Source organism: Armigeres subalbatus, chromosome 3 (genome assembly GCF_024139115.2).
Source record: "Armigeres subalbatus isolate Guangzhou_Male chromosome 3, GZ_Asu_2, whole genome shotgun sequence".
NCBI classification, from domain to species: Eukaryota; Metazoa; Arthropoda; class Insecta; order Diptera; family Culicidae; genus Armigeres; species Armigeres subalbatus.
The window spans coordinates 199705400-199718652 of record NC_085141.1 but is presented as its reverse complement, the minus strand read 5'-3'; the positions used below and the strand labels follow the sequence as shown (position 1 = coordinate 199718652).

The 13253-nt window shown below is 40.8% G+C and overlaps 1 protein-coding gene across 4 annotated transcripts in view; it reads left to right on the top strand.

The window, feature by feature from the left end:
• LOC134225992 (unconventional myosin-XVIIIa) overlaps positions 1 to 13253 on the top strand; it is a 543965-nt gene that overhangs the window by 273914 nt on the left and 256798 nt on the right. For 3 of the 4 annotated variants that reach the window (XM_062706482.1, XM_062706484.1, XM_062706485.1), the window contains one exon: positions 10479 to 10613. The exons of the other annotated variant lie outside the window; for it this stretch is intronic. In XM_062706482.1, coding sequence (XP_062562466.1) covers positions 10479 to 10613 — 135 coding nt within the window. The remainder of the gene's footprint in view (positions 1 to 10478; positions 10614 to 13253) is intronic. 4 annotated transcript variants of the gene reach the window in all.

The window sequence follows — 13253 nt, the reverse complement described above, 5'->3', positions numbered from 1 at the left end:
ATGATTTATACTGAAGATAATAATACGAATACATTTAACGAACGGACATGCTCGTTACACGGCATACAGACCAATTTGCCTACTCGACACAGCTGGAAAGCTGCTAGAGAGGGTCATTCTGAATAGATTGTCGGCCTATACAGAGTGTGCTGGTGGCTTATCTAGCAACCAGTATGGCTTCCGTAAGGGCCGTTCTACCATCGAAGCAATTCGAGCGGTAACGGATACGGCCAAGATAGCGAGAGGTCTAAACAGAAGAGGTATTAGGTGCTGCGCGTTGATTACACTCGATGTAAAAAACGCGTTCAACAATGCTAGCTGGGCAGCAATTGCTGACTCCCTGCACCGATTGAGAGTTCCGGATTACCTGTGCAGGATACTGAAAAGCTATTTTCAGAATAGGGTGCTGTTATACAACACTGATGCCGGTCAAAAGTCGATCGTAGTGTCCGCGGGTGTTCCACAGGGATCGATCCTCGGACCGGTTCTGTGGAATATTATGTACGATGGAGTATTACGCCTAAGTCTTCCGGCCGGAGTGAAGATAGAAGGCTTCGCGGATGACGTAATGCTAGAAGTAGCAGGTGACACTCTCGTCGAAGTCGAACTGAAGGCTTCATACGCGATTGGCAGAGTGGAGGAATGGCTCAACTCGAGGCGGTTGTCCCTTGCACATCACAAGACAGAAGTTGTGGTAGTGCATAACCGTCATGGGCTGCAACAGGCGAGGATAAGAGTAGGGACCTGCACAGTTAACTCCGTGAGGTCTCTCAAGCATCTGGGCGTGATGATCGATGATAAGCTCAATTTTACGAGCCACGTCGATTATGCATGTCAGCGGGCTTCATTGGCGATAAAATCTTTATCACGAATGATGTCCAACAGATCGGCGGTGCATAGTCAAGTGCGTAGGCTGATAGCTGGCGTAGCATTGTCTATCATCCGTTATGGCGTGCCGGCATGGGCCGTAGCACTAAAAGCCGAGTACAATGTAAAGAAATTGATCAGAGTACACCGGCTGATGTGCTTACGTGTCGCGAGCGCATATCGCACCATATCATATGAGGCGGTGTGCGTTATAGCTGGAATGATGCCGATAGACACACTCCTAGAGGAGGACGTGGAGTGCTACAACGAAAGGGACTCGGTGCAAGTGCGACGTGTCAAGAGAGCAGCTTCGTTGCTCAAATGGCAAAGAGCATGGGACACCGCAGTCAAAGGTCGTTGGACCCACAGACTGATTCCAGATGTGTCCAACTGGGTTGATAGGAAGCATGGTCAAGTCAACTTCCACCTAACACAGGTGTTGTCTGAACATGGCTGCTTTAAGAAATTCCTACACAGGTTTGGCTTCGCAGATTCTGCGGAGTGTCCTGAATGTGTAGGTGAGGTAGAATCGGCAGAGCATGTGATGTTCGCATGCCCGCGATTCGAGGTAGAACGCAATACCATGCTGCTTATTAGTGGTATGGATACAACCCCGGACAACCTCGTCGAGAGGATGTGCCGGGAAGAAGCTATATGGAATGCGGTGAACACAGCATCTCAACAGATCATGTCGAAACTGCAGCGGTGGTGGCGTCTTGAACAAAACCAACGAGTGCAGTAAGGGCACCTGTGATGCAGTGAACACCTTGCTCACCCCTGACAACCAACATGTCGCGGGTGGGCTGCGGGACCTCAGTATGTAGATATAGAGATCATTTCGGTTCACGGGCGGTGTTTGTTGTCGGGTGCTCGTCTCCAACGTGAGATTATGATACGGACCGTTAGGTTACTATCATAGCTTGCGATCGACAGGTGGTGAGGTAGCCACCCTTGAAGTCGATGTTGTGTGTATTGACGTCAAGTGCGTTAGCATAGGCGTGAGCGTTCTCAATAGTCCCCCCCTGATGTATTGCTTAATTGCGGGCCGGGGGTATGGACTGGCGAAAGGGTTTTGGTTTTAGTGGGTCGGGTAAGAGTTACATGACATACCCATCCCCACACTACCTGAGTACCTCCTCAGGTGTCTGGTTGCAGATTTCCGTTTACCCTTGCTCAAGAAAAAAAAAAAAAAAAAAAAAGAAAAAAAATGGGGAGGGGTCGTCAAGCCCTTGAACAAAGTCCCTGCTGCCCCCGTATGTGTGTGTGTGTGTGTGTGTGTGTGTGTGTGTGTGTGTGTGTGTGTGTGTGTGTGTGTGTGTGTGTGTGAGTGTGTGTACAAAAATGTGAGACACACTGTTTGATACTTAGCATTATTCGATTTGCTCGCAACAAGTTGCAGTCGACGCGGATTGCGATCTAGTTGTTTGCTATTGAAAATTGGCCCAATCGGTTATTGCTTTACAAAGTTATTGAAAAAAAAACATTGTTTTTTTGCCAAGGGTCCCCACTTGGGAAAAAAAATTTTCAAATACGAAAAAAATTTTTTTTTTCTAAGATTGCAGCAATGCATTCAAATGACTGCAAATGCATATGAATTGATGGAAAAAGTAAAATCTATCCCCCTAAAGTGCTATTTTGAGCTCTCTTATGTGTTTTTCTCATTTTTTTAATGAGTGAGAAAGGTACCACCAACGCTAGGTGGATTGATCTGGGGTTTTCTTTTGATTTTTGACGTAGAATTACGTCCTTCGGTAAGATAGGGGGGTCATTCCAAGTAGAGGTGTGCGCCGCCGCGCCACGCCGCCGCCGCCGACAGTTTTTGGAACGACGTCGCCGCCGACATTTTTGCATCGGCGCCGCCGTTTCAAATTTGTCACGCCGCTGATCTATAATTTTCCACGCCGATTCAAATTTTCAGTGGAAACCCCAAAGATTCAGTGCAATTTCCATATAATTTCCTGATAGATCTCTACATCATCACATTGAAACTTCAGAGAATTTTTCGTGAAGATACCAATTATTTCCATGAGAATTCCATACTTGTTGAAATTTTGAAAAGCTCTCCGTAAAAACTAAGCGTTAAAATTGCGAAGAAGTTCCGTTGAAATTTAAAAAAATCTAATTGAAATTGAATTTTTGAATAGAAAAGAGTCGTTCGGCAAAAAGCAACAAGGCTGAAAGTTGTAAGACTGTTTTGTTTTGTCGTCGTTTAACCGAAAAGACTATTTGGTAGAAGCCTTCCCGAGCAAACCGATAACTTTTATTTTAATGTTGTGAAATCTTCGATTATGTTACTTGATATCTTTTTGGTCGTTTTATGGGTAAAATAACAAAACGTAATAGCAGTAATATCTTACTGTGTCATTCAATTATTAACTATTCCTGCTGTCGATGAGAGAAAATCGAAAACTAATTTTGATATTGGTTTCCGATAACAAAATAAGTACACAGTTTGATGTATCATTCAATGTATATCATTGATGTATATCATTCAATTTAGTAATCTAAAGCCTGTCCACGTTAAATTTCGGACACTGAGGTAATGTCCAATTGATTTGTAGTCATTTTATCAATTTCAGCGTGTTTAAAACATGCTGAAAGCAACACGTAAAGCAGAAAGATTCATCTGTCGTGTAAATTCTTCGTCTCAGTGGTTTGTGAAAAATTTCAAAAATCGCTTTAAAAGATGGGTGTCCGAAATTTAACTTGGACAGGCTTTGCAGCAAAATGAGATCAAAATGTGTAATCAATCATACTGATTTATACATATTTGAAAATGAATTATGACTCAATTTGATGGTAAAATCAAAATATGTTTTCTATATGATCTCATTATGTTTTCAGACATCGCTAGGATCTAGCCTAAAGTTATTTGGCCGAGAATGTCATTTGGTCGAACAGTTCCTTTGGCTAAAAAAAATCGTGAATATGTCCTTCGGCCGAAATAGTCGTTTGGTCGAAAAACACTTTCGGTCGAAAGTGTCGTTCGGCTGACTTGGTCATTTTGAATATTTTCAAGACAATAACGGGAAAATCTTTTGATTTTCTCCTCAAAGTTTTAACGAAAGATTTCTAGTTTTTCCAGAATAGTTATTCGAAAATTATTTCCAGATTTTCCACGGAAACTACTTTCAAGTATCGAGTTGTTTGGGATTCACGTGATAATCTCTTCAGATTTTTCAAGAGAAGTTGTTCCAAATTTCTATAGGAAAATGTTCGGAATATCCTCAGAATGTTCCTATTGAGTTTCTGTTGAGTATTCTTTGAAATTCACACAGAAAACTGTGACTGGTAAAAGAGATGCTTTACGTTGACTTCCCCAATATAGATTATATAAGACGGTTAGAGTGATTTTTTCGCAGGGAGAAGTTCATCACAAACGGCTAGTTTGACATAGCCAACTTTAAAACATTGAAAAAATGCTCGGAATTTTTGAGGATATTTTTGGATTTCTTCAGAAAATTCTTTCTATTTTCGATTAGAAATTCTTGGTAAGTTCCATTAACCGAAAGCGACAGACGGCCGAACTGGGAATTTGGCCGAAAAAGCCGTTTGCCTTACCAGGTTGTCCGGTCGAAACGATCGTTGGCCAAAAATGCCATTTTGCAGAAATAGTCTTTTGACAGAATGGGCCATTTGGCCGAAAAAGTCATCTGGTAAAGCCAAATTTCAATGACTGATCCTCGTACTGAACGGGTAATATGGTCAGAAATGGTTATTTGTTTGGTGAAATTGAACAAAATTCCGTGGCCTCTCTATTTTTAAGTCGACACTGGCCTTTAAGCCAAAAGACATCTAACCAGGTACCATTTACCAAAACTAAACGTTTCACGGAAACTGTTATCAGGTCAAAACTGGTTTGACCATAAATGTAGTTTGGCCGAAAGCATTGGCTGTGGCAATGGCAAAATTCGGCTTAATGGGATTTGTTTAGATGGCTTTTGGCTTTAAGGCCAGTATCAACTTAAAAAGTAGAGAGGTTTCGAAATTTCGTTCAAGGGTCGTTTGACAATTAGCCTTTTCAACGTAAATGTTATTAGGCCAAATGGATGGATATTTTGGATTAAATTACCCGTTCAGTTATTGACATTTGGCCGTATAACCTGTTGGCCTAAACTATATTTTCGGACAAATGTTCCATTCTGCCAAACGACCATTTCGACCAAATAGCATTTTTGGGCTGATGACCTATTTGGCCAAACGACCTGTTACGGCAAACGACTATTTGGGCCAAATTACCAGTTCGGCAGTGTGTCGCTTACGGCCAATGGGATTTTCCAACAATTTCTTATGGACAATACATTAGTCGTTCGATAACTGCAACATGTTTTCGTTTTAGCTAGCTAATGGCGTTCGGTAACTGCGACGCATTCAAGACGGCAAACAATTGTCAGACGGCGTCAGAATAGAAGTGCCCCTGATTGATCAGCGCTGTCAGTGTGTAAAAATCAATTGGTCACTGTACTGTTTGACACTAGCTGGAGGAAAGCCTACTGGCGTTCCTGGGTGAGGGGAAGGGAAAAAGCGTGGAAAGCTGGATGCAGCTATCATCGACAATGACATCGTTTTGAAGCTCAGCTATCCGATAACTGCAAAACTGATGTAACTATCGAAATGCTTCTAAAAGCATTGCAGTTAAATTACTTTCAGTTATCGAACGTCTAATGTACATAGAATTTCCCACAGAAACCCAATAATTTTAGGACAATTTTTCGTGGAGACATTTTGAACAATCCTCCGCGGAAATTCTAGAGAAGTTTCCGTTAAACTTACGGACAATTTCTCGTGAACACTCCAAAGATTTTTCTTGAAAGTCTCCCGCGGAAATTCTTAAGAATTTACTTTTTTTTGTTGTTGGCCATGCCAAGCTAGCCGTCTTTATTATTCTAGACTGAGAAAGCCAACGTTTAAACACCCATTCTACCAACCACACTCTCCTACAATTATCAAGAATTTTCTGTGAAAATTTCAAAGAATACTTAACAGAAATTCAACAGGAACTTTTCGTAAATTTCTGAAGTTTTTCCTGTAGAAGTTAAGACATTTTTTTTTGTGAAAATTCTGAAGTTTCTCAAGCAAATTGCGACGATTTTTCTGCTGAAATTCCAATCAATTTTATTTGGGAAATACAAAAACCTTCTCTTGGTAATTCCAAAGATTGTTCGAAAATATTTTCCAAATTATGGAAAAACTTATAGATTTTTCTGGAGAAGTTCATTAGATTTTTCATGTGGAATTCAAAAGATTATTCCTTTAATGTCTTGAAAATATCCCGGAAAAATGATAAAAAAAATGAAAAAATCGCCACGCCGATTCACGCCGCCGCCGCCGCCGGCTAAAATGGTTTTCGGCGTGACGCCGAAAACACCGCCGCCGCCGACCAAAATTTTGACAAACGCCGCCGCCGACGAATATCGGACCGGCGCACACCTATAATTCCAAGGTTTCAAATTTGAAACCTTCACGAAAAGAGGTCGTGAAGTACGAGCCAATAACTCAACCGTTTCTCGGTCTACCGAACGGATTACGGAGATTTTGGTGTGAATCGATCACTAAACTCTCTAAGATTTTATACAACTATTGTAAACAATCCATTCAATGCATTCAACTATTGAAATATTGCTTTAATGAAATTGCACTTTAATAGTAAATTGCCTACATTTCGGCTTTTAGCCATCCGGCATCAACATGCATAAAATGTTGATGATCAATAATGTCGTATCCACTATCGCATAACGATGTCATTATTTTCTCCAATGACAAATCTATGACTGACGAACTAAAGATGAAGCTGCATGATACGTTTCGCATGAAGGATCTGGGATCGGCAAGTTCGTGTCTTGGAATACGTATTACTCGTGACGACGATACTGTGGCTCTCGACCAAGAAGCATATACTGAATCGATACTTTCTCGATTAAATATGCAAAACGCGAAGGCAGTTGCGACTCCGATAAATTCAAGCTTGAAGCTGACGGAAGATATGGCACCACATACTCCGGAGGAAGCTGATAGGATGAATGGGATTCCGTACCTGAAGGCTGTAGGCAGTTTGATGTATTTGGCGCAATGCACTAGACCCGATGTTCTTTTCGCAGTCAATCAACTCAGTCGATTCAACACTAATCCGGGACCGAATCACTGGGAAGCAGTTAAACATTTGCTGCGATACTTGCGAGGAACGTCAAATCTCAAGCTGCGATACATTAGACAAAGTAATGCAAATTTGACTGGCTACTCTGATGCAAATTGGGTATCGGACCTGGATAGAAAATCTTCTTCTTCTTCTTCTTATTGGCATTACATCCCCACACTCGGACAGAGCCGCCTCGCAGCTTAGTGTTCATTAAGCACTTCTACAGTTATTAACTGCGAGGTTTCTAAGCCAGGTTACCATTTTTGCATTCGTATATCATGAGGCTAACACGATGATACTTTTATGCCAGGGAGGTCAAGACAATTTCCAATCCGAAAATTGCCTAGACCGGCACCGGGAATCGAACCCAGCCACCCTCAGCATGGTCTTGCTTTGTAGCCGCGCGTCTTAGAAAATAGAATAGAATATCTACTAGTGGCTATATATTTATGCTGCAAGGTGGTGCTGTGTCATGGTGTTGCAAGCGGCAGTCTACCGTTGCCTTATCGACATGTGAGGCCGAGTACATGGCCTTATCCGCCGCCGTACAGGAAGCCATATGGTGGCGCGGTTTGATGAAACAACTGGGAGTTGATCGAACAATTGAAGTTTGCTGTAATAATCAGAGCACACTATGCATTGCCAAGAATGGAGGATACACACCGCGAACGAAGCACATAGATATCCGTCATCACTTCATTCGCGACGCCCTTGACAAGACAATTGTTTCTCTGAAATTCGTTGGCACCGAGCATCAAATAGCGGATGGTCTGACAAAGACTCTCGAGCGTATTAAGCTGGGACGTAACCGATCTGCAATGGGGTTAGGCGCATCAGCTTAAGTGGGGGTGTTTATAGTATAATCGAATAGGCTGTGCTTAATCAGTTTCGTACATCTGTGGCTGTGTATAAACTTAACCTTTTATTGTTACTTTTATACTAGCGTGCTTACGCATCATTCCGTTTTCTTCTGTACTGTATTGCGCAGATTCCGCCTTATTAGACTCCTGCGCGAAAATTATTTGCGTGCATATTTTTCCCGTGTCACACACACAAATGAATTGACACTGTTTGTTTATTTGAGTAAACAAAAATATGTGTGTTTGATAAATGACAACAAAAAAACAATTTCGAAGATAGTTTGAATGTATTGGTGTGCACGGTAAAAATTTGAAGCAAAACGAAGTTGCGCCAGAGTCTAAAAATTGATGCAACGGACAATACCAGGTACCTATCATTTTTTTTTCTTGAAATACAACACGTTTTGAACTCGTATGAAAAACACTAACTGCGCGTTTCTCTTCAATAACAGCAACCACAACAAAATGCACTTCAGCAGTCCTATTCTCGGTCGTATCCGTCGTATTACCGATGCACTCCTATCAAGCGTCAAAAATGCAGCCGAGAACTCAGAATGCAACAAGCGATGATTTTTCCTTTCACAAAGCGCAAACAATAATAATTTCTCGCGTCGCGGCGCTCCAAAATGCCACAGTTGATCGAAACAAGGAGGGGTTATACAATGACACCTTTGTTCTGCGGATGAAAAGAAAAGGGTCTCAGAAAATTTAACAATGCTTTTACTGCAAATAATGGAAGAGAACAAAAGTCTGGTGCTTCAATTAACTATTAAAATATTTGTACTAATAAAAAAAAGTAAGACTTTTCCGTAGAACTTAAAATGGATTGTGCAAGACTTATTCCAAAAAGCGCGTTTTTTTTTAATTCGTCAACGCTCGCTGAGGAAAATCGACACATACTTTATGGCAAAAATCCATGTATTTTGAAATATGCATATCATGCGTCGGCACATACTTATTTGCATACACATTCACACATGGATACTATGACCCACATGGAAAGTATGTGTGAACGTACATGCAATGCATGTGGACGCATGGAATATATGTGTAAAAAATATGGAATCCATTTCGCTACCCCCATTGCAAAAATCCATGTGTAAACTCATGAATATAATGCGTTTTTTGTGAGTGGCATTTCCACAAAAAAAAAACTCAAAAGTTCACTCTACAAGCAGCGCACGCTTTTTTTATGCACTAGGCTATTTGCACGCAGTTTCACTTTTTTTTCAACTTACGCCGAAAAATTCTCGCCAAAAGCACGTTTCTTGCCGAAGGTCCTACGGGATTTTCTATAAAGAAATAATAAACGCGTCCAATCAGGCTTGTAGTCTCTAGTGAACTGACTGATATTTATTAATCTCATTATCAGTACAGGTATTGGCACTCATTCAGAAGTGAGAACCCTACCAGCGGGGTCATTCTGTTACACCGAAGGGATCTTGCCACTACATTTAGATTACGTCATTTATCATAATATATGTCGTATTAAAGTGAAGAAAAAAAAATTAATGTATGGGGATTGACATCAAGTTATCCTTTATTACGATATTTAATCATAAATGGAGTAATTTGAATGTGCTATTAATAAAGGATCTGTAGTTAAGGCATTCTAAAATCTATTACGAACATCCGTGGATCCGCCGTTACCGGATCAATCGACCACAGTAATTGTTCATGGAGTCATAAACCTCGTGAAACCTTTCTTCATCCGGTCGAGGTAGAACGTTTAATTCCTTTATGTCCTTTATTACGATATTTAATCATAAATGGAGTAATTCGAATGTGCTACTAATATAGGATCCGTAGTTAAGGTCACTCCTGACGGAATCCAAGTTTCAAAGTGCTCGCGTTTTCGGTGGCACACCACTCGATACGGAAGCAACGCACAACTGTCATTTTTGTTGATTTAGTTTTGCTGCGTCGCAGCATGCGTGAAAAAAAATGATAGTTGTGCGTTGCTTCCGTATCGAGTAGTATGCCCCCAAAAACGCGAGCACTTTGGAACTTGGATTCCGTCAGGAGTGACCTTAAGGCATTCTAAAGCCTATTACAAACATTTACAAGATATTTTTCGTGATATCATACGAAGTATAAATAAGATAAGTGAACTTTGATATCAAGATACTCTTTATCATTTCATTAACTGCCGCTTGCCGCATGCCATACCGCATGCCGAGCACATCTGTATATGGCATCCATATGGTTAAGCTAGTGGGGTCCTCCTTAGCCTAGCGGTAAGACGCGCGGCAACAAAGCAAAAACATGCTAAGGGTTGCAGGATTAGATTTCCGATGCCGGTCTAGATAATTTTCGGATTGGAAATTGTCTCATTTTCCCTTGGCTTAAAAGTATCATCGTGTTAGCCTCATGATATACGAATGCAAAAATGGTACCTTGGCTTAGAAACCTCTCAGTTAATAATGTTGAATGAACACTAAGCTGCGAGGCGGCAATGTCTCAGTGGGAGATGTAATTCCAATAAGAATAATATGGTTAAGCTCGTAATCGGAATAGGTCATAATAAAATCATGAAATTTGATATCTATATGTTCAAAAAGTTTAGCTACAAGAAAACGCCTTCATTGTTACTATATAAATTATATTTATTACAGGTGATGTTTCGTCCTGGAATTTTGAACCAAATCGAAGCAAAGCGAGATGAATTGCTTTCCGATAGGATTACACAGTTGCAAGCCCATTGTCGTGGTTATCAAGCCAGAAGACGGATGGCACATAGACGCATTCAAGTAGGTATATTATCACTTCCTAGAATTATGTCTGGATGAGCGCATAATATTATGAACACTGATTCCTTTTAGTTGAGATCGTGATCAAAATCATAGTTGCTCAAAGAAATAGATTGTTGATAACATCAATAAAACATTCAAAATGTTAGTTACAATGAATGTTATAATGAAGTCATATTTATTGCTCATGGACAAAAATACAACACAGAAGAATTTAGCTAAGAAATGTTTGGATCAAACACTATTAAACATTTCCTTTAAAAAGAAGGTATTGCTTGTCCCTGCATGTATCTGCAATTAGGCTCCGTTAAAGCGACCGTGTCACTATAGGGAATTCTCATACAAAAGCGCGGCCAAAAAAATCATCTAATCATTACAAGGTATAGAGAATAAAAACCACAATTTTCAAGAAAACATTGATTGCAGCTGTAGCAGCTGGAAGTTTTTACTCGGGTTATCTACGGAGCACAACTTTACTTTTTTTTCTCTAGCCAAGTTGGTATCCTCGATTGTCGGCTGTCGGTAGTTATCGAATATTTCCTCATCATTACAATACATATAACCGGTCGAGAACAGTTAATAAATAATCCTATCCGTAATATTCCTTCGTTTATTTTGCCCACGGCAACAGTTCAGAAGTGGAAGGGGAAGACACCCAGAAATCGCCCTCCCCCCAGTTTTCGCCCACCTATTTTGAAACTTTAATTTCTCGAAAACTAGTCGTTGGAAACAGTTAAAGTTCAGGTTTTTTCATAATTGATTGATGCTTATATGGAAAAACTTTAACTGTAACTGTTTTCAACAACTAGTTTACGAGAAATTAAAGTTTTAAAATAGGTGGGCGAAAACTGGGGGGAGGGCGATTTCTGGGTGTCTTACCCGATAAGACCGGCAAGTGATTATTATTTATCGTAAAACAGACTTTGTTTGGTGAAATCGATTTTCGCCCGAAAGTACTGATTTGAAAAAAAAAACACCGATTGAACGCGACGAATCGTGTTAAGTCGCCATTTTGGAATTCTAATCTGAACAAACGTGTTCAGACACCATTTTGCGGCTCCGTCACTATGTCGTCATCGGGAAAAAGCACTGTCATTGTTAAGCAGGTGAAAAATAAGGTTTATGCACAGGATCCGTTATCACCAGGATTGCAAGCAAGGTTTCGAAAGTGAGAATGTACGACCCAAAAAAAGAAGAAACCGATGAGGAAAGTGAAGCAAACCTCAGTGGGCTCTCTCGTGGATCCGCCGTTACCGGATCAATCGACCACAGTAATTGTTCATGGCGTCATAAACCTCGTAAAATCTTTCTTCATCCGGTCGAGGTAGAACGTTTAATTCCGTCATTCAACGGTAAGGAGGGAAGCTGTACCCGCTGGATAAGTAAAATCGAAGGATACGCTTGTCTATGGATGGTCACTGCGAGCTTGTTTACATTACGCACACTCAAGGTTGCCAGGAAAAGTGGGGAAATGGTTTGAAGTTCAAGACGAAGCTACGATGAGTTGGGAATGTTTCAAAACGATTTTTTGTGAAGCATATCCCTGCCGCATGAATGATGCTGACGTGCACTTCTAATTAGCGAAGCGATTCCGTGGAAAAGATGAAGATGAGGAGAGCTACGTATAGTACGTATACGAGATGCAAAGGATTGCGAAGGAAGGTCGACTATCAGAAGAACCTATCATAGCCTATATCGTTAGAAACGTGAACGACTACAAGATTCAAGAGTATCATTTCAAAAGATTTGCGCCAAGTCAAAGAACTAGTCCGTTGCCTCCAACGATACCTTCAAATGAGAGCTGTTGTAAATTCGAAGCCCGTTAGCAAGCCAGCCGTTAAATATCAAGTACCCCGGAACATCGAACGTAATGAAACTATCGTCATCGCCGATGTTGATAAGCAATCACCGGTGAGACGTTGTTTCAATTGCAACGAGAAAGGTCATGTGTCAGCGAAATGCCTATTGCCTCAGAAAAAAATCATAAGGGTTGTGTACAAGACACGACCGCCCGACGTAAACTATGTAAAACAGTTTGGTGAAATGAAGAATCTAGTGCCAGTGCAAGAATACATATTTGCAGCAGCTCTCTACAATACGCGCTCGTTATTCTGCTACGAACAACAACGTAATTCTGCTACGACGTCGTACTTTGAACAAACTCGTCTCGCCTCAATCTTCCTATGTTTAAAATGGTGTCCATGAGAAGAATCGATTAATTCTCAATAATGCATATTTCGAATCACTAACGACCCACGCCATAGGCTGGAATAACAAAACCAAATAAAAATCTTGAAAGAATTAAACTTGACTGCCACTGAAGCCATCCATGCGAATACATATTTGTAGCATCTACCTCCGACGCGCGCTCATGATTCTGCTAAGTACGCCAGGCAACTTTTTGGCGTCTCCAAGCGGTTAATTTGCACTTTGAAAAAGTTCGCCTCGCCTCAATCTTCCTTTGTATAGAATGGAAGCCCTGAGAAGAACCGATTTTTCCAATATCCCATATGTATTTGGAATAAAATTTGCTCAGCAACTCCGCCGATGTTTAGAGATGTCGTAAAATCTCGATTAATCGATTAGTAACTAATCGATTACTCTCGATTCTTGACGATTATTGAATCGATTCATCGTTGA